Consider the following 18898-nt stretch of genomic DNA (forward strand, 5'->3'; position numbering starts at 1 on the left):
AAAATATTTACTTTTATTGTATATATTAATGATCTTGATGTTATTTTTTATTTTCATTTTGTTATGTTGTGTCACATACTATAAATATGTAGTTTTATGGTAATAAAGATTTGAATTGAATTGAATTGAATCAAATAATTGTAGTAATAAAAAGGTTAGTCCCACCATGTAACAAAGCAACAGGCCGATTTCTTCACATTTAGTTTAACCATTTATTATACATGTATGTCATCATGAAGTTGTACTTCGTTTTACTGTATCTTACTGCATCTGTTTATCATTAAATACTAGTATTATGTGTATTTATATTGTAGTTGAACTTTCTCTGTAAACTTGCATTTAGTTTTTAGAGAAGAAGGTATCTTCATTCGAGTGTCACTGATGAGTCTTGTGTAGACGAAACCCGCGTCTGGCGTAAATATAAAATTTTAAGCCTGCTATTTATGATGAGTTTATTTCCTATCTTTTGTCGAAACTATAATTCAGAATTTCTCCTTCATACTTATTCTTTTCAATTTTTTTATACGTTTTGTTTCTATTTTCAGAAAGGATTATCGGGATATGTTTATCTGCCGTTTTGTGCTGTTCTTTTGTTAACAATAATTTTCATAGTATTAGTTGTTCCCGAAACAAAAAATCGCACGTTTGATGACGTAGCAGCAGAGCTGTCACATGGATTTAGACTACTAAAACGAAAAGGAGGCTTACCGGAAAAGGAAGAGAACAGTGAACTTAAACCAATGACAAGCTGATAATCTGGAAAAATCGAAATAAATACAATTTTTCAAACTGATTTGTTAAATATTGGTTTAATATTATATTTAACATGGCCATTAAAGCGGGATGTTTGGCATGCCACAAAACCAGGTTCAACCCACCATTGTTTTCTTAAAAAAATGTCCTGTACCAAGTCAGTTCATTGTTATATTATAGTTCGTTACTGTGTGTGTTACATTTTAACGTTGTGTTTCTTTTGTGTCGTTTGTTTCCTCTTATATGTGAGTGTGAATTCACATAATTGTAAGACGTGTCACGGTACTTTTCTATCCCAAATTCATGTATTTTGTTTTGATGTTATATTTGTTATTCTCGTCGGGTTTTGTCTAATGCTTAGTTCGTTTCAGTGTGTGTTACATTTTAATGTTGTGTCGTCATTCTCCTCATATTTAATGCGTTTCCGTCGGTTTTGGTTTGTGACCCGGATTTGTTTTGTTTTTTTCTATCGATTTATAAGTTTTGAACATCGGTATACTACTGTTGCCTTTATTTATACAATTTTAATCCCATCATCATGTTACTTATCAACAACTTTCTCAATTTCTAAGGCTGCATGCATAGGGAAATTAAGAACTTAATTTAATGACTGTTGTCCATTCGTATGATGTGTTTTATCATTTGATTTTGCCATTTGATTAGGTTTTGAATTTTCCTCGGAGTTCAGTATTTTTGTGATTTTACTTTTAAATGCGTTCACGAATACACGTGAATACCTAAATCCGCTATAGTTATATAATCAAAAGCGACATAAAAACATTCCAAAATATGATCAGCTTCATAGAGAGGCGGGAACTCTTTCTTGATAATTTCTAAAATTATCAGCGCACAATGAAAAAGAAAACTTTATAAAACATGTTAGTACCGAAGCCATGGCTACTGAGTTAGTGATACTTTAAGGGACAAACATTCCAGTATTTGCATAGTTGGGCCGTTACCTCTGCTGGTTGACTCTCGGTCCCAACAAGACAAAACGCCCATTATATATAGACTATTTGTTATTTGCGTTTTGGTCAGGTCGTTGTCTCTTTGACATATTCCCAATTTCCATTCTCAATTTTATCTGAAAACAACTGCAATATTTCTGAAATGGTATAAGAAATTTAAAGAAGAAATGGTTAGTTGAGCCTGGCTTTATGGCTAGCCAAACCTCTGAATTGTAATCAGATCCTAGAGTGTAATTCTGTTTACATTTTGTCTAAATCTCCCGATTCACAAGTATTAGACCGCTTACCAGTCAATATTTTACGTTGAAGTGTACATATTTATGTTAATTTCTCATCACTTGGCGTCCGTCGTCGTCCGTCGTCGTCGTCAACTTTCTAAATTTTGAACTTCTTTTAGAGAACCACTGAATGGAATGGAACCAAATGTAGCATGAACGTTTCTTATGAGATGCTGACCAAGTATTGTTACTTTGTAGCCGATCCATCATCCAAGATTGCCGCCAGCGGGGGACTTAGTTAAACATAGGAGCATACGGGAAATACATACAAATGTCTTCTTTAAGAGAACCATTAAATGGAATGAAATTAAACATAGCATGAATGTTCCTTATGAGGTATTGACCAAGTGTTGTTACTTTGTAGCCGATCGATCATTATTTAAGTATCTGTTAAGATTTTATCTTTTTTTTTATATGATTTCAAAAACCCAAGTAGTCAGGTGAGCGGCATATGCTCTTGGGAGCCTCTAGTTTACTTTACACATAAAGAAAGGGATGATGGTGAAATAAAACTTAATGAAATGACTACTTTTAGATAGAATAGATTTTCCTAGGAACATAGCTAAGATTTAACAATTAATGTGCAACCTAAAGAACCCAGAGAACGGAACTAGTCGACTCAGATGAAATAGGGAGCATGTAGATGTAAACATACTTTCTTTTTAAAGGTTGCATACTTAACTTATATACTTTAATGTTGTGTTCAATTAATATATTTTTTAACATCGGTATCAATCCGATATTTATATATTGGAATTTTAGAGATCCCAGTTCACAATCTTCGAACATAATCATTATAATTTTGCAATATAATCAGATACTTTCAACTGGTCATTATGACGAGAAGTATAAAGTGTAACACATCATTCAGATATTAAGGCAAAACTTCGATTACTGAAATGAATCTATACTATTAAACCAGAAGACCTCATTTTATGTGTGGCTTCTCTTCCTTCCACAATTAACCAATCATCATGATTCTGTTTCCTATGGGTACCATGGAAAGTCGCATGTGTCATCCTTGCTTATGAGAATTTAAATTAGGTTATTTTGAAAGAAAAATGAAAATAAAGGTGTCCGTCATCGGGCGGACTTTTAAGTCATAGTCAAGACTCCCGTTTCGGATTGATCACAAATAATTTTCATAGTTACTTATAGACAGCACAGTTACTTCGCGTTTTTCTGTATCCTACGATCATACATATACTATAAAGGAAATGTATTTGCTATTTATTTATATCAATTCCAAGTTTACTATCCGCAGTTGTCACTGATATTTATTATATAAGGAGACTCTTTGATGACTATATTGCCTAGGATAGTAGCCTTGGAAGGAATAGTAAATAGCAAATACACTTTATTTATAGTATATAGTGTATGTTCATAGTATACAGGAAAACAGAAAACAAACAATAACGGACTTTGGAAAAAGGGGAGGGCAAAGGATAATGTCCTGTCACCAAATACCTATGACTTTTTATACCTTTCCTGAAATTCTCCAGTCATAAAAGCAAAAACACTTTATTTATAGTATATGTATGTTCATAGTATACAGAAAAACAGAAAACAAAAAATAACGGACTTTGAAAAAAAGGGGGAGGGTTAAAAAAAAAACTGTCCTCACCAAATACCTCTATTAATCTTTATACCTTTCTTGACATACTCCAGTTATAAAATCTTTAACAAAAATTCATCTTTCAACAGTACATACTTTCAACCACGCTCTAAATAAACTCATCATATATACCAGGACTAAATTTTGTATATACGCCAGACGCGCGTTTCGTCAGTGACGCTCGAATCCAAAAAAGTTAAAAAGGCCAAATAAAATACGAAGTTGAAGAGCATTAAGGACCAAAATTCCTAAAAGTTTTGCCAAAAACAGCTAAGGGCAATCTTAATGCCTGCGATTTCGCGGGTGTGTTCTAGTTCTTTTTTCAGATAATAGATTGATTGAATATAGTGCTATACGTAGGGCAAAACTATTTACAACCCATGTTCATCCCTCTGTTTTATGGTATTAGAGTTGGTTAATGTATCAGTGAAAACAGCCCGAACATGAGTAGATAACAGGCCAAGGCCACCAAATGGTCTTAATCACGGCGAAAAAATATCGTTCAAGTAGGTATTCAGCTGACCCTTAAACAAAAAATGTGTACTAATTCAGTGAAAATATAGTTACTAAATAAAGTTTGACTTATTTGTAAGTTCTATCTGAAATATTCAAATTTTCTACACTTTCATCATTATCTTTTTGATTTAAGTGAGCTGCGTCAAACACAGCATTACTTATATATAAACTCATCATAAATACCAAGATTAAAATTCTGAATGACAGACGTGCGTTTGTCTATAAATGACTCAGCAGTGACGATCGCATCAAAAGAGTTAAAAAGGCCAAAGTACGAAGTTGAAGATAATTTGAGGATCCACAATTCCAAAGGTTTTGTCGAACCAGTTAAAATATTCAATTCCTTGGGTAGAATATCCTTAGTTTTTCGAAAAATTCAATTGAAAGTTGTGTAAACAGCTTCAATGATAAATGATGTTTTACTTTTAGTTAATTTTATTACACCTTAGATAATATATATTAAAGCAAACACAATGTCAAATTGTAAGTGTTTATCAATTCGTTTGGAGTATTATAGTTTTATCATGTAAAAGTAACAATGAGCTAAAAAGATTTTCCAATCGATTGAACTACTGTCTGCGGCAGATGTGTTTGTCCACATAATATACAGTCAGGGTGACTTTCAAATGACATTCAAGATTATTACATCATTTGATTCTGATGTAAATCAATAACGATGATGATGAAAAGTGAATTAACAAAAAGGTATCTAGCATATTTCAGTTACAACACCTGCATAAATACTGAATTCCAAGGAAAATTCTAAACGGAAAATACATCTGGCGTACTAGATTATAATCCTGGTACCTTTGATAACTATTTACACCACTGAGTCGATGCCACTACTGGTGGACGTTTCATCCCCGAGGGTATCACCAGCACAGTAGTCAGCACTTCGGTGTTGACATGAACATCAATTATGTGGTAATTTTTATAAATTTCCTGTTTACAAAACTTTGAAATTTTCGAAAAACTAAGGATTTTCTTATTCCAGGCATAGATTACCTTAGCCTTATTTGGCACAACTTTTTGAAATTTTGGATCCTCAATGCTCTTCAATTTTGGTCTTGTTCGGCTTTACAACTTTTTTTATATGAGCGTCACTGATGAGTCTTATGTAGACGAAACGCGCGTCTGGCGTACTAAATTATAATCCTGGTACCTTTGATAACTACCTAAGCCCATGGCAAAATCAAGCTCAAACACATCTAATGAATGGATAACAACTGTACGAGGTAACATTATACTCATATAGTATTGATCGATCAATAAGTTTTGCTAAAACTCAAACGTTTGAGGAACCAAAACACAGCATTTAAAGGTCTAGAGGGTAAAACGTGAATTTCTAAAATCGAAAGAATATACCATTCAATACAAAAGACCGATTAAAAAGAACCTTGACCTCTCTTATAAACGCTGGGTCGATCTCAAATGCTCCGGAAAGGTCAGCTTATATTATCTGCTAGTGATACCAATCATATTGCTGAAGGTAAGTAAATATTGAACAATAATTTGCATTTGGTGATTAAAAATCGAGGAAAACATGTGAGTGATTCAAATTAAGCAGAAAACATTGTGGAAATCTTTATATGAGAACCAAGCTCAGCACGATCACATTAACTGCATATACTGACAATTCTATCTATTTTGGGTAAGTTTACGGGATTATTTATTTCAAGGTTTGCGATCGTACCAAAGACCCGAACACTACTTCAATGAAAACAAAGGCAACAGTGTATTTAAATATCAAATATCCATATTCACTTAACATTTTTAGGGTGTAATTAGCTTCAACTTAGCATTTTTGAATGAAATCCTTTTAACTGGATTCTTACAAATAAGTACAGTAATACTAGATTACAAATAACTTCTGACATTGATAACAACAAAAAGTATAACAACACTGTAAGTTCAAAAAGGGGGAGTTCATGAAAACAAAATCAGACAAGTAGAACACAAATCCTTACTTGGTACTTGCTGAGCAACCCAAACAGATATAGTAGGCTAACGTTACAATAATTGGGATCCGACGGTTAAAACTATGTAAACATACAATGCAGACATACAGATGAAGTTGACGTGTCATCGGTGTAAACATACAATGCAGACATACAGATGAAGTTGACGTGTCATCGATATATAACCGAAATTGTGATTAGCATATTAATTCCGAAGAATACAACATTAAATAGACTAGGTAAATGTCCAGTTGCATATAAACTTTTCCATGCATTTGACGTATTTCAAAACATATCTAGGATCTTTAAAATAGGCAATTCTTATCAATATATAATTCGTACGTGAAAAAATACCGCATATTAACATTTAATCATAAAAGACTACAGATAAAAATAAAATACAATATGCTGAGTTAAGTTATAACACAGTGTGGAGCGTGTGTTGTTATTGGTGTTGTTGTGTTCTTGAATTACCATCTAATTTGGTTCATCGTATCCAAGGAGGAATCAAAATTGGCAACAAAGTGAACCGTTGATAATAGTAAGATATAACCATTACCTTTTTAATTTAAAGTGGTAGTAGGTATAAAATCAGTAATAAGAAATTGCTACTGAAATCACGTACATTTCATTATAATAGTTAAATCATGACACACTATGGGTGGAAGATATATAAACATATTATTACAAATTAAGTGTAATTGGTAAACAAACTTTAACCACTTATAAACCATCTTAGCCCCTTATGTGCATTGTCTTCCTGGAACACTTAATTGTAGGACTTAAATATTATGAATAAGGCTACTTAAGAACGCATTAAAATGTTTATATCGGAAATACCTATCCCCGGAAGCTGAAAACATGTTTATATGGATATCCCTGGATTGGTAAATATAATTAGGAGAAGAAATTAAGGTGAATTTTATTACAACAAGTTATAACAATGAAGACAGAGGTCAGTTTTTTTTTTCTTACTGCATGCCACTGATAGATATAAGAAGATGTGGAAGAGTGCCAATGACACAACTCTAAATCCAAGTCTCAATTTATAAAAGTACACCATTATAGGTCAAAGTACGGTCTTCAACACGGATCTTGACTTACACCGAACAGGAAGCTATAAAGGGCCCAAAATGAGGAGTGTAAAACCATTCAAACGGGAAAACCAACGGTCTAATCTATATATATATATATATAAAAAAAACGAGAATCGAGAAACACTTATGAACCACATCAACAAACGATAACTACTGAACATCAGATGTCTGACTTAGGACAGGTGCAAGCAATTGCAGCGGGTTAAAACGTTTTACAGCAGATTTCAGTCAGTATGTAGCTAATGGTAATATATTTGGTTAGCTTGCTTGTTAGCTGAACCGTGAAGTCATTGTTAGGTAAGGTAAACTTCCCTCCTTTATTAGTAGACTAGCCCAACAGATAAAAAATCTATCTCTCTGTAGGACTAAGCTACTTTAAAAGGAGGGTAGTTTACCTTACCTAACAATGACTTCACGGTTCAGCTAACAAGTAAACTAACCAAAGATATTACCATTAGCTACATACTGACTGAAATCTGCTGTAATGATATAAAACCTTCGCCTTCATCTGAAACAATAGTGTAACACCACAACATAAAACAACAAACTAAAGACTATCAATTGAAATGGCTAAACTCAATCAAAAGACATATTAACACATGTGAACGTAGTAAACACTGAACGAAAAGATTTGATCTATGATGCAATGTAATGATGCATGAACATGTTTTGCATTTGATTACTTAAATGGCATGTTCACATTCGGGGAAATAAATCAAATTGCTGAAAACCCTGTAACTACATTTCCAAGACCAATATTTAAAGAAGCAATTGATCAGGATCAATATTATAAAATTAATCTTAGTTGTAAAGCAACATTCTGATTGGATTAACTTTTCAGTTGAAATGTTGTTATAAAGAGATTGTATTGAACAGTTCCTCTATGATTAATCATAATGATACGGATATAGAGCCAATTGACGAATGATACCATCGATGATAGTCCAGTTGCAGATCTAATTCAACATTTTTTGTGAATGAAATATAAATATTTTAGTGTTTTTATTCACAGTATTTGAAGTTTGTATTCATTGTTTGGATTGTTGCTTTTACAGTGATATCCGCGTAAGCAATGTTACAAACGACGGCATTGATTAGAATAAGTACGTAAATTTTAAAAATGACGATCAAAGTCCTTTTTTCGTTTCTGTTTTTATTAAAGAAAAAACTTCATTGGTCTTCAATAAAAAGTTATCTAGCAACGTTTTACCTCTATATTCAATGATAAATAACAAATACTAGTAAAGGATGTAAATTAATATTGTTTTACATGTGTTATAAAATTCATATTATAATCCATCTACCAATGGTCTCTTCGTTCGGCGTCTTTTCAATTTCCCTTGCCAAGTCAGGAACATGGCAGTTATTATCAAATAGTCGGTTTTTATGTATATTGGCATTTGTTTTTGTAGCTGTTTAATGTTTCTGTTTCTTGTTTTCTTTTATTTTTGTTGTGATTTTGGTTTTTAACCTCTAATTTAGTTAAATCAATGTATGACTATAAAACAGTGTTAAACCTATTCATGATGCTTTTCCATTTCCATATATATGTTTGTTGTTTTAAGTTTAAATGATGAATTAACGTCACAGTAGCTGTACCAGTGTTAAAATTTTGTAAATCAATTGTGAAGAGACAAATCAATGTTACAAATTATTTGAGCGGATTACATCAACCCCAAAAGGAGCGAGATCGGGTGTATCGACAGGATAAACGTTTCTTGCTATGCAGATACCAACCGCGTGTTACCAATCGCCATTCGAATCAAATAAGCTTCTGTATCCTGTAACTGTCAATTACGCTCTAATGCAACATGGTTAATGATCCAGTAGTATATTAAATATTTATAATATCCTGTTGTTATTGTTTACGTCGGAAAAGTAAACATCTTTATATCAAAATAGAAGGAAATTAAAATATTTTATAAGTTCTCATATATTGTAAATCATATACTATCTATTAATAAGGGCAGCATTAGGCGGAATGATAATTTGATGTTTACTGAAATTTTGAAAATCTTTCATTGTGCAAACTTTAAATAAACTGTATATCACATTATAGTCTTGTAGGAAATTGATGTTATGAATTAGAAGTCGAAAACAAGAGGTATCGTATTTCGGCCAATGAAGAAGATGAATATAAAATAAGACCATGTGGTATGATTGCCAATGAGACAACTGTCCACAAGATACCAAAATGACACAGACATTAACAACTATAGGTCACCATACGGCCTTCAACAATGAACAAAGCCCATACCGCATAGTCAGATATAAAAGGCCCCGATATGAACACTTCTTTTAATTTCATTTCCACTTAATAATTAAGTGGGGACTATGTAATACCGGTATTCTGATAGATTGGAGTACCAAATAACTATTACTTCAAAGTTTACTTTCAACAACCACTTACTCTCATCAGTAAGAATAACAGACACAGTGACTTTCATTGTGATCTAAGACTTCATTAGCTTTCGAAAGTTTATGTGAGGATACAGTGAAATCGGAACCTCACGTTTTTATCGTTAATTGAAATCGATTTCTTACATAAATGTGTGTATACAGTGAACATTCCTTATATATGACACATTAATTAGCATGAGATTTGATTTTGACCTTAATTTCCCGAATAACAAAATAGAATGCTCTTCTCTTAAATAATTATGGTAGTTTGCTATACCAGATTGAAACAGATTGTAAGATAATAGGATATGTTTGTACCTTTCTAAACCCATCTTCAAAATTGAAGAAAGACAAATTTTCAAAAAAGTTGCGCTAAATACGGCTAAGGTAATCTTGGGATAACAAAATCCTTAGTATTTCGAAAAATTCATACTTTTGCAAACAGTCCATTTTCCTTGGAATTTACTCGGTCTTCAGTTTTTGTGTAATTTTGGTTGCATGCTTTTTCATTTCAAATCTGATTCGTTTATTGCCACTGGAATAGTTGTTCATCTAATTGTTATTATGATATAAACAATTACGCTTACAGCATTGTTCCTCTCTATTATAAGATAAATGCAATCATTGTCTAATGTATATTAGAAGACACGACGCAATCATCTTTTAGCGTAATTCATAGTTTATTTATGATAATGAGTTTGCTATTGTTGAATAAAATACACCATTCAAAATTATATTGTTGGCCATCGATCAGAATTTGTAGATTTTTATCTCCTATAGTACACATTAACCATTGCTTTATTTTATTCGAGATTAAATAGTTTAGTATTAGTTAAATTTAAAATACAACAGCAGGTTTTTGAAATATAATTTATACTGTTGCTACCAAAGATGTAATAAAGATCATATTTGAATGCTTATACAATCCTTAATAAACACAAGGCTTGTTAAAACCGTCATCGAATCACTAAGTTTAAAACTTGTATGCCTGTGTAACGTACTTTATGCATCATAAAGAAAAAGCCTGTGGTGCCATGTGCAAGACACATTTGATCACGAATAGGGATCAGACACATTAATTACAGAAATGAAAGTACTGCATTAAAACTGAGCCAAATGTTCATTCTCGTTGACCTCCTGTACGTGCAAAGGGTTGAATCATTTTGTCCCATAATAGCATATCAGTCCATTATCATTTATTTTGGAAAAGTATGAAAACGGCGGGTGGTTGGGATAAAAAAGGTTAGCTCATTCAAAGCGGAAACATTCAAACATGCAGAGAGTTTGCTTTTAGTTTTGAAAAAAACAATTTCCTTTCATACTAAATGTTAATAATTCTTTTGTTGGGAATTCAATGTGCTTGACCTGCTTACAAGGTTTTAGCAGACAGTTTTTTGTGAGGGTGAAAATATGCTTTCCTTTTATAGAACATCATGTCATCTCGTTTTCATCATATCTAATATTTTAGATTAATGAGTCTCTATGTTGTTTCATCACTTTCCTTCTGTTTGTGTTGACTTTTAATGTTCATAAGTCATCTTTTAATATCGTAAGCTTATAATACATTAACTTATGAGCCCATAGACATAATTTAGTCATGTGACCGTGACGTGATCAACGTTTTTTCATGGTTTTCTACGGTTTAAAATGGAATTTAGAATTAAATTATAAGAAATGACTGTTACATTTTTTCTGTCTATTCGAAATAACATAAAAAAATTAGGTGCACACTGTTTAATAACCCGCTACGCGCGTTATTCAGTGTGCACCAAATTTGTTATGTTATTTCTTCATAGACAGAAAAAAATATTACAGCCATTCCTTAAATGTAACAGATGTTTGAGACTCATGAATAGAATGAATTTTACCAATGAAATACATTTCTGGTATTTTTCCTTGTGATGTAAACTATTGTTTTAATTTTTTTTTTCAAAATGGCAAATGAAAATAATGCACCCGAGTTAACTATTATATTTCCTTTGATTGTATTCGATGAATTGTGTTTTGAATGACATTTTTTTGTACATCATTTTTTGTTAGATTAATCATCTGCTACTTTTGATGGGACATATAGAATTTTACATGTGTACATCTCATCTAGAATTTGAATTATTTTTGCTGATTGATGTTTTCTATCAACTATGTTATGTCGACGTTCTAAGCTATGTGTTTTGTATACATTGTTATGTATTATATTGTTTATTTGCTACTCTTCACGACAAATGTAGAATAATTATTTTTGTCCTCTTTTGGTTCCTTATGAAATTGTTTTTTGCTTATCTATGTGTTTTGTGGCATTTTTTATTCATGTATTCTCTAATTAGTTATCAAAAGTACCAAGATTATAATTTTATAAGCCAGACGCGCGTTTCGTCTACATAAGACGTATCAGTGACGCTCAGATCAAAATAGTTAAAAAGCCAAACAAATACAAAGTTGCAGAGCATTGGGGATCCAAAATTCCAAAAAAATTGTGACAAATACGACTAAGGTAATCTACTCCTGGGGTAAGAAAATCCTTAGTTTTTCGAAAAATTCAGAGTTTTGTAAACAGAAAATTTATAAAAATGACCATATAATTGATATTAAATTACTATTCCTATGTATGTCTTCGCATTTATAATGCATGTCTTCCCTAACGTGTTTCATTGGCGCATCTAGGGGGGGGGGGGGGGTTCCGGGGGTTGGAACCCCCCTGTTTTTGGCCGATCAATGCATTTGAATGGGAACATATAGTTGGACCCCTCCCTCCTTTGTCCTGGGTTGGGAACCCCCTCTTTTTTAAATGACTGGATCCGCCACTATGTTTCGTTACAATTTTAATTGAGAAGGTAAAGCATGTATAAAGCTCAAAATACTTGTTCTAAATGGTTATAAATAGAATTCTATTAAAATGGAATCCGCATGAACCAAAATAATGCATACTTTCACGTTCATTCTTTTGCTCTAAATACAGTTTATTTTGACATTAGAATTGTTAATATTAGATCTACAAATAGCAACTGTTTTGTTCTCGTAAACAAAAATATTGACGAGCTCATGCAGTGTGTGTAGGTTACATATTTGTACATGCCACTGCACCAGGTGACAAAAATCAAAATAAAGCATTTTAACCGGCAAAATTTTTAACGACGTATATTATATAAAATTTTAACCTAATGCCCGACATATATTCAATATCAGTTTTAGAATGAAAAGTGTTTCTAACGGTATTGTAACCTCCTTATTAATTTATAGACAAAAATAAATATAGGGTCCAAGTGATGCAGTAGCAGTGAGTTACATGCAGGAGATTCTGTGCTAGGTCACTTGAGATTAAGTGACTCTAAATGCAGTTGATAATCTCTGCTATAAGTTACTTGGGCGCAGGGGATTATACATGTGCTCAGTCACTTGATTGTAACTCCCTGGATGCAGTTGATATAAAGTCTGCTTTGAGTTACTTGGGCACAGGGGATTCTGTGATAGGTCACTTTCTCAAATAATGAGAAAAGCACCAAATTTTGCATGATGGTACATTTTTGTGTACTGAGAAATATTAGCTATGGACCCACCCTATGGCGGCTTATATCAAGATGGCCGCCATGCATTCTAAAATATTTTCCAGTATTGCACAAACCACACTTGATTTGATGCTGGAGGCACAATATTTAACATATTTGAATGACTTGGTGTACTTAACAAGATTTTGTTTTGATCTATCTTTGAAATTCAAAATGCGGCTATTTTCAAGACTTTCATTGTACCATATTTTGTCCTTACAATGACTTTGTAAATTTGAAGGTAGCTTGTATTGTATTATTGTAATGTACGATTCAACATTAACATTATTTATGAGGATTTTCGGTGACATGATACATGTATAGTTGTTCTATATCATAGATATTAATAGTGTTGAAGATTTCAATAGTATTACAATATCAGATCTTGAACCACTAACCTAGTGAATAAATGGTCCAAATAAATGAAGAAATTCATTGGATTTTTTCCAAATATTTCAGTAGTATATCTGATACTTGTATTACAAATTCTACAGTATACATCTAAACCGACTCGAAATGTTTTTATGAAATACAATTAAAATTCACGCCAAAACAGTAAAAATATATTTTTTTAAATTAATCTAATGTCAAAAATGAGGGTCCCCAATCCAAACCTTCTTCTAAATATCTAATAATTTCAGTTTTGTAACATATCATTGGTTTTCACATTGTTATCTTACGAATGAAAAAAAAAAATCTATTAAAGATAACATTGTGTAATCTACAAACTATCATATGATATGTCTAAATGCAGGAACTCACTACTTAAATGCGAGATTTTTTAAAGAAGGGTCTCCCATTGATAACTTTTAAAATAATCAGGAAGTTTCGTTTTAATTAACAGGAAATCTACCCGGATTCAACGAGTTTTTAGATTACAAACTTTAGTGTTAAACAAATCTTATTCAAGTAATTCAAAAAAATACAATTATTAGTAATAATATACAAATTATCATATATTTAACTGATTTATAAGCTAACAAAAAACATTTATACAAACACTTCCCGGTAATCATTGTTTGATTCGGACCAACTCTGTCATTCAATATCTGAGCTTCTTTTACTTTAAGGGTCGCAATTCCCATATAGTGCTATATTATCTAAATTTTACCCTAAACCTTATCCTTAACCATGCAGACCTAACCCTGACACCAGCCATAACCCTTAAGCTTAACCCTGTAACCTACAACATGATATGTCTAAATGCAGGAACTCACTACTTAAATGCGAGATGTTTTAAAGAAGGGTCTCCCATTGATGACGTTTTAAACAACTTTTAAAATAATCAGGAAGTTTCGTTTTAATTAACAGGAAATCTACCCGGATTCAACGAGTTTTTAGATTACAAACTTTAGTGTTAAACAAATCTTATTCAAGTAATTCAAAAAAATACAATTATTAGTAATAATATACAAATTATCATATATTTAACTGATTTATAAGCTAACAAAAAAACATTTATACAAACACTTCCCGGTAATCATTGTTTGATTCGGACCAACTCTGTCATTCAATATCTGAGCTTCTTTTACTTTAAGGGTCGCAATTCCCATATAGTGCTATATTATCTAAATTTTACCCTAAACCTTATCCTTAACCAGACCTAACCCTGACACCAGCCATAACCCTTAAGCTTAACCCTATAACCTACAACATCTCCTATCCATTACTATACTGAACCCTTATCCGTAAGAGTACGGACACATAAAGTAAAAGAAAGTCCTTTTATGTAGATGATGTATTTTTATTCCTTTGTGATATATCTTGTGGAGGATCCAGAAATGTTCATAAGTGGGGGCCCACTGACTGCCTAAGAGAAGGTCCGCTTCGGTCTTGCTGCAGTTATTCCCTATATAAGCAACCAAATGTTTTCTTGATCTGGATGTGGTTCTTCATTTTCTTATTCTACAATTTTTTATGCTATTTTTTCTATCCTTTTTTTTCTTATTTTTTTTTTTAATTGTTGATTTCTTAACACTCCATTATTCTCTTTTCTTTAATCAATAAATATACAATGTAATTAATATAGATAGAATGTGTCCCCGTGCCTGCAGTGAGAGTTGTTTCATTGGCAATCGTACCACGTCTTCTTTTTTATATTTACTGCAGGGTTTGTCACAAGTTACTCGTGCTGTGTGGATGCAGTAGTATGTGTGCGTGTCTGTAGTGTACATACAACGTACACATAAAACAATTTTAAAAGACTTAAAAGACATTACAACATGTGGAAAGAGAAATCAATTTTAAAGTAGAACAGTACAAATTAACCAATGATAGGAACACACGTTCAATAGACTTAATAGACAGTACAAATCGTGTACAAAGAAATCAATTTTAAAGTAGAACAGTACAAATTAACCAATGATAGGAACACACGTTCAATAGACTTAATAGTTAAAAAATAAAATTATATGTTAACAGTAAAATTATTACCAATAGAAATGAAATGAATATCCGTCCCATTGCCGTCAATGTTAATATCAACAGAAAGCACTTTTACGTTGTTCCCGGTAAATTTCTCTATGTTTCAATTGCAAATATTCCTTCCGGTCGTGACCGGTCACCGTAACTAAAGTACTTTGCATATTCGTATATTTTCTATGTTTATTACCTGCCAATTATCATCAACAGAAATTGAAAGGTGAAGCGAAAATCTTTGTTTAAAGGAATGTAGTGTTGAATAAAAATTAAACTTAATAGACAGTACAACACGTACATGAAAAGAGAAATCAATTTTATAGTATAGAACAGTACAAATTAACCAAAGATAGGGACACACGTTTAATAGACTTAATAGACAGTACAACACATGAAAAGAGAAATCAATTTTATAGTGAGAACAGTACAAATTAACCAAAGATAGGAACACACGTTCAATAGACTTACATCGTGAAAAGAGAAATCAATTTTATAGTATAGAACAGTACAAATTAACCAAAGATAGGAATATTCTTTCAATAAACTTAATAGACAGTATATATACAATATATTATACTAGAAAACACTTTATGTGCCGTGGACTTAATAGACAACACAGCATTATCATATATACGAACAGTACAACATAGACGTAATCATGAGACTTGATCCACTGTGACTTGATCAGACTTAACAACTTATGACAGGAAAAAACACTTTGTCGCGGGCCCCCTACCCTAACTGTCCTAACTCTGCTTCTGAAAGAAAGAAAAAAACTAAATTTCAATATGCTTAAAGTAACGACCATTTAACTTAAAAAGGGGGGGGGGGGGTATATGGTTGTTTTCCTAAAATATATATATTCTAATCCCTCATTCAATGAAGAAAAAAATCTGTTCTGGCTATTGCAAAAAAAATATTCTGGTTCCAGATGTTCACCATACCAAAAGCGTAAAATTTGAAGAAAAAAATATAATAGCTTTAAAACCCCCAATGTTAATTGCGCTTTGTGTTAAGACTCTGAATAAAAAAAAAACATATGTAACCCTCCTCTTGGTTGCTCCCTAATAGATATATCATATGATACCAAGCGGATGATCATGTGTGTAGTAAATAGTGTAAATTTAAGTAACCGTCAACTCATTGGGATGGTGAAGACCTATCCTAGCTATGCACTTTCTTACTCTGCTTGACCTATTTAACACAGTGTCAGTGAACATTTTGCACTGTACTTGGAAGATCTCGGAAAGACATTTTAGAGAAAAATAAACCGCATGATAATAAATATACATAACTCCGGCATATTCTGTCGTTATCCTTGTTTGAAAAAAAAAATAGTTTTAAAATCTATGATCATCTATCAGTGCACTTTATTATTACTAAAGTGAAAACGTGGTCTTTTGTTTACAAATGTTAGTGGGTGTGTGTTAGTTCAGCATTTTGATTGGCTGGTTTTTTTGACGTACAACAAATCGAGAATTTTCTGTACAATTGACCTTCATATGATACACAGGACACTAGACAGAAAAGAAATTTAGTAATCACGCTTAGAAATCATGACAGAAGTGAGTATAATAATATCATTGGCTTATGCCATTATCATTTCACTATTTTAAATTTAGATAAAATTTAAAATTTCAAATCAGTACATACACATTTCTGTGGCAATACACGCACATGGATTGTATACAAACATGGCTACCAGCACGTCTAAGAATAAATATCATGTTTTGAAAATTATTCGGGTCAATCGGGATTTAAAAATTGACACGTATTGAACAGTTTAACACTGAATTGTATCTAAGTTTTTTTTTATCTTTGTTTACATGATCTGGAAACGTTATATATATGATGATGACAGTGTTGTGTTTTGTACAAATAATAATAACATTGGCAAATTTATGCTTGTTCTGATATCAATTATTTGATTTTATACATACATGTATTAATTAAGTCCAATGATTTCTCAAGGAAATAGTCATAGAAAATACTGGTGGATAATATCAGAGACATATAATAATATTATATGTCTCTGATAATATTGAGGGGGGGCGAGACCATTTTCGGGACGCCGGGATTGGCCGATTTTAGCAACGGGAAATTGGGATTGCCTTGGTTAAAGATCGGGAATTCGGGATAGAAAAACATCGGGATACGGGAAACCCACGTTTTTAGCCATGGGAAATCGGGATTTTTGTGTTGAAATATAACGGGATTGACAAAAAACTGTACCTTGGACAGATATAAGACTTAGTGCCATTTTTATTATACTTCAATCAGAATCGCATCTAGAAACAGAGTAGATCCAGATCTTATTGTTATTTTCTGCTCGTTTTTTTTTAAAGTAACCGTAGCCAGTGCCATATCTAATATCCACTGTACGCGAATGAAATGCTAACCAAAATGCATGATAAATGTCTAAGCTCCTTGGTATTAGTGTCGTTCTGATTTAGAGCATCAGTATACCCAAAGAGGGTGGTAAAGGTTTTGTTTCCTGCAACGTGTTTTGCCATTTTAAATTTCAACCTTCCGTGAAAAAAGTTTGTGCTTCACTGTGAAATTGGTAAAAACGGCAACGTGCAAGCAATTTTTTTATTTTTTCGTTCATCGTGAAATTTGAATTTTATTTCACTTTTGTCCGTGAACACAACGCCTCTTTACAACCCTTCCCAAAAGTTAGACTTGATTTGGATATTTTCAATAAGAGTAAGATTATGTAAGACCTAAAAGAAAACATGTGTTTCCGGTACCCCTATGTTGTATATGGGCGTTTTTCAATAAAAGCGTAACTTTCAGACCTAAAAAAAATGGAAAATCAACTCGTCTCAAATTTAATTTCAAGAGTTATTTTTGAATACCTCTATTATAGACCTGTTTGTAGACAAAAAGTACAATCTTAAATATTCTTTAAAATGATATTATTTTCATAATTTGTGTACTGTTTCGTAGGGGACAAAAAGTTTCGTAGTTGACATCAACCCTATTATATGTTAATAAAAACATAATAAAAATTACATGAAACTAACCCTTGTTATTTGTTTTGCATGAATATAATTGAAAAAAAAAGATTAAAAAAGACTGCATGGTAGTGGTAGTGTCCACTACGAAACGTTTTTCTCCCATACTTGTTTCGTAGGGGACATAGTCGCATGTTTTATTTTTTTTCCCTACAATCCCTTTATTGCAATAGTAACAAAACTGATTGTATTCATCAAAGCATTAATTAAGCTGAACATGATTTTTTTTCATAATTTTAAAACCAGATACTGAAGGAGATTTGACCCGTTTCGTAGTGGACAAAAAATATGGTATCACTCTTGTCCGTTTGATGTGCTCAATTTTTCTTACCAACA

The 18898-nt window shown here is 32.2% G+C and overlaps 2 protein-coding genes across 5 annotated transcripts in view; both read left to right on the forward strand.

The window, feature by feature from the left end:
* LOC143055964 (solute carrier family 2, facilitated glucose transporter member 5-like) overlaps positions 1-793 on the forward strand; it is a 34762-nt gene extending 33969 nt beyond the window's left edge. For all 3 annotated transcript variants that reach the window (XM_076229025.1, XM_076229028.1, XM_076229027.1), the window contains exon 12: positions 546-793. In XM_076229025.1, the coding sequence (XP_076085140.1) occupies positions 546-752 (207 nt within the window). In that variant the 3' untranslated portion in view covers positions 753-793. The remainder of the gene's footprint in view (positions 1-545) is intronic.
* A 6193-nt stretch (positions 794-6986) lies between these two features.
* Positions 6987-18898, forward strand: part of LOC143055965 (solute carrier family 2, facilitated glucose transporter member 1-like) — a 36227-nt gene continuing 24315 nt past the window's right edge. Inside the window, exon 1 of one of the 2 annotated variants that reach the window (XM_076229030.1) lies at positions 6987-7043. In XM_076229030.1, the coding sequence (XP_076085145.1) occupies positions 7032-7043 (12 nt within the window). In that variant the 5' untranslated portion in view covers positions 6987-7031. Of the gene's footprint in view, positions 7044-17049; positions 17111-18898 lie in introns of those variants that run through there. The other variant, XM_076229029.1, reaches the window with a different exon arrangement.

This window comes from Mytilus galloprovincialis, chromosome 13 (genome assembly GCF_965363235.1).
Source record: "Mytilus galloprovincialis chromosome 13, xbMytGall1.hap1.1, whole genome shotgun sequence".
NCBI classification, from domain to species: Eukaryota; Metazoa; Mollusca; class Bivalvia; order Mytilida; family Mytilidae; genus Mytilus; species Mytilus galloprovincialis.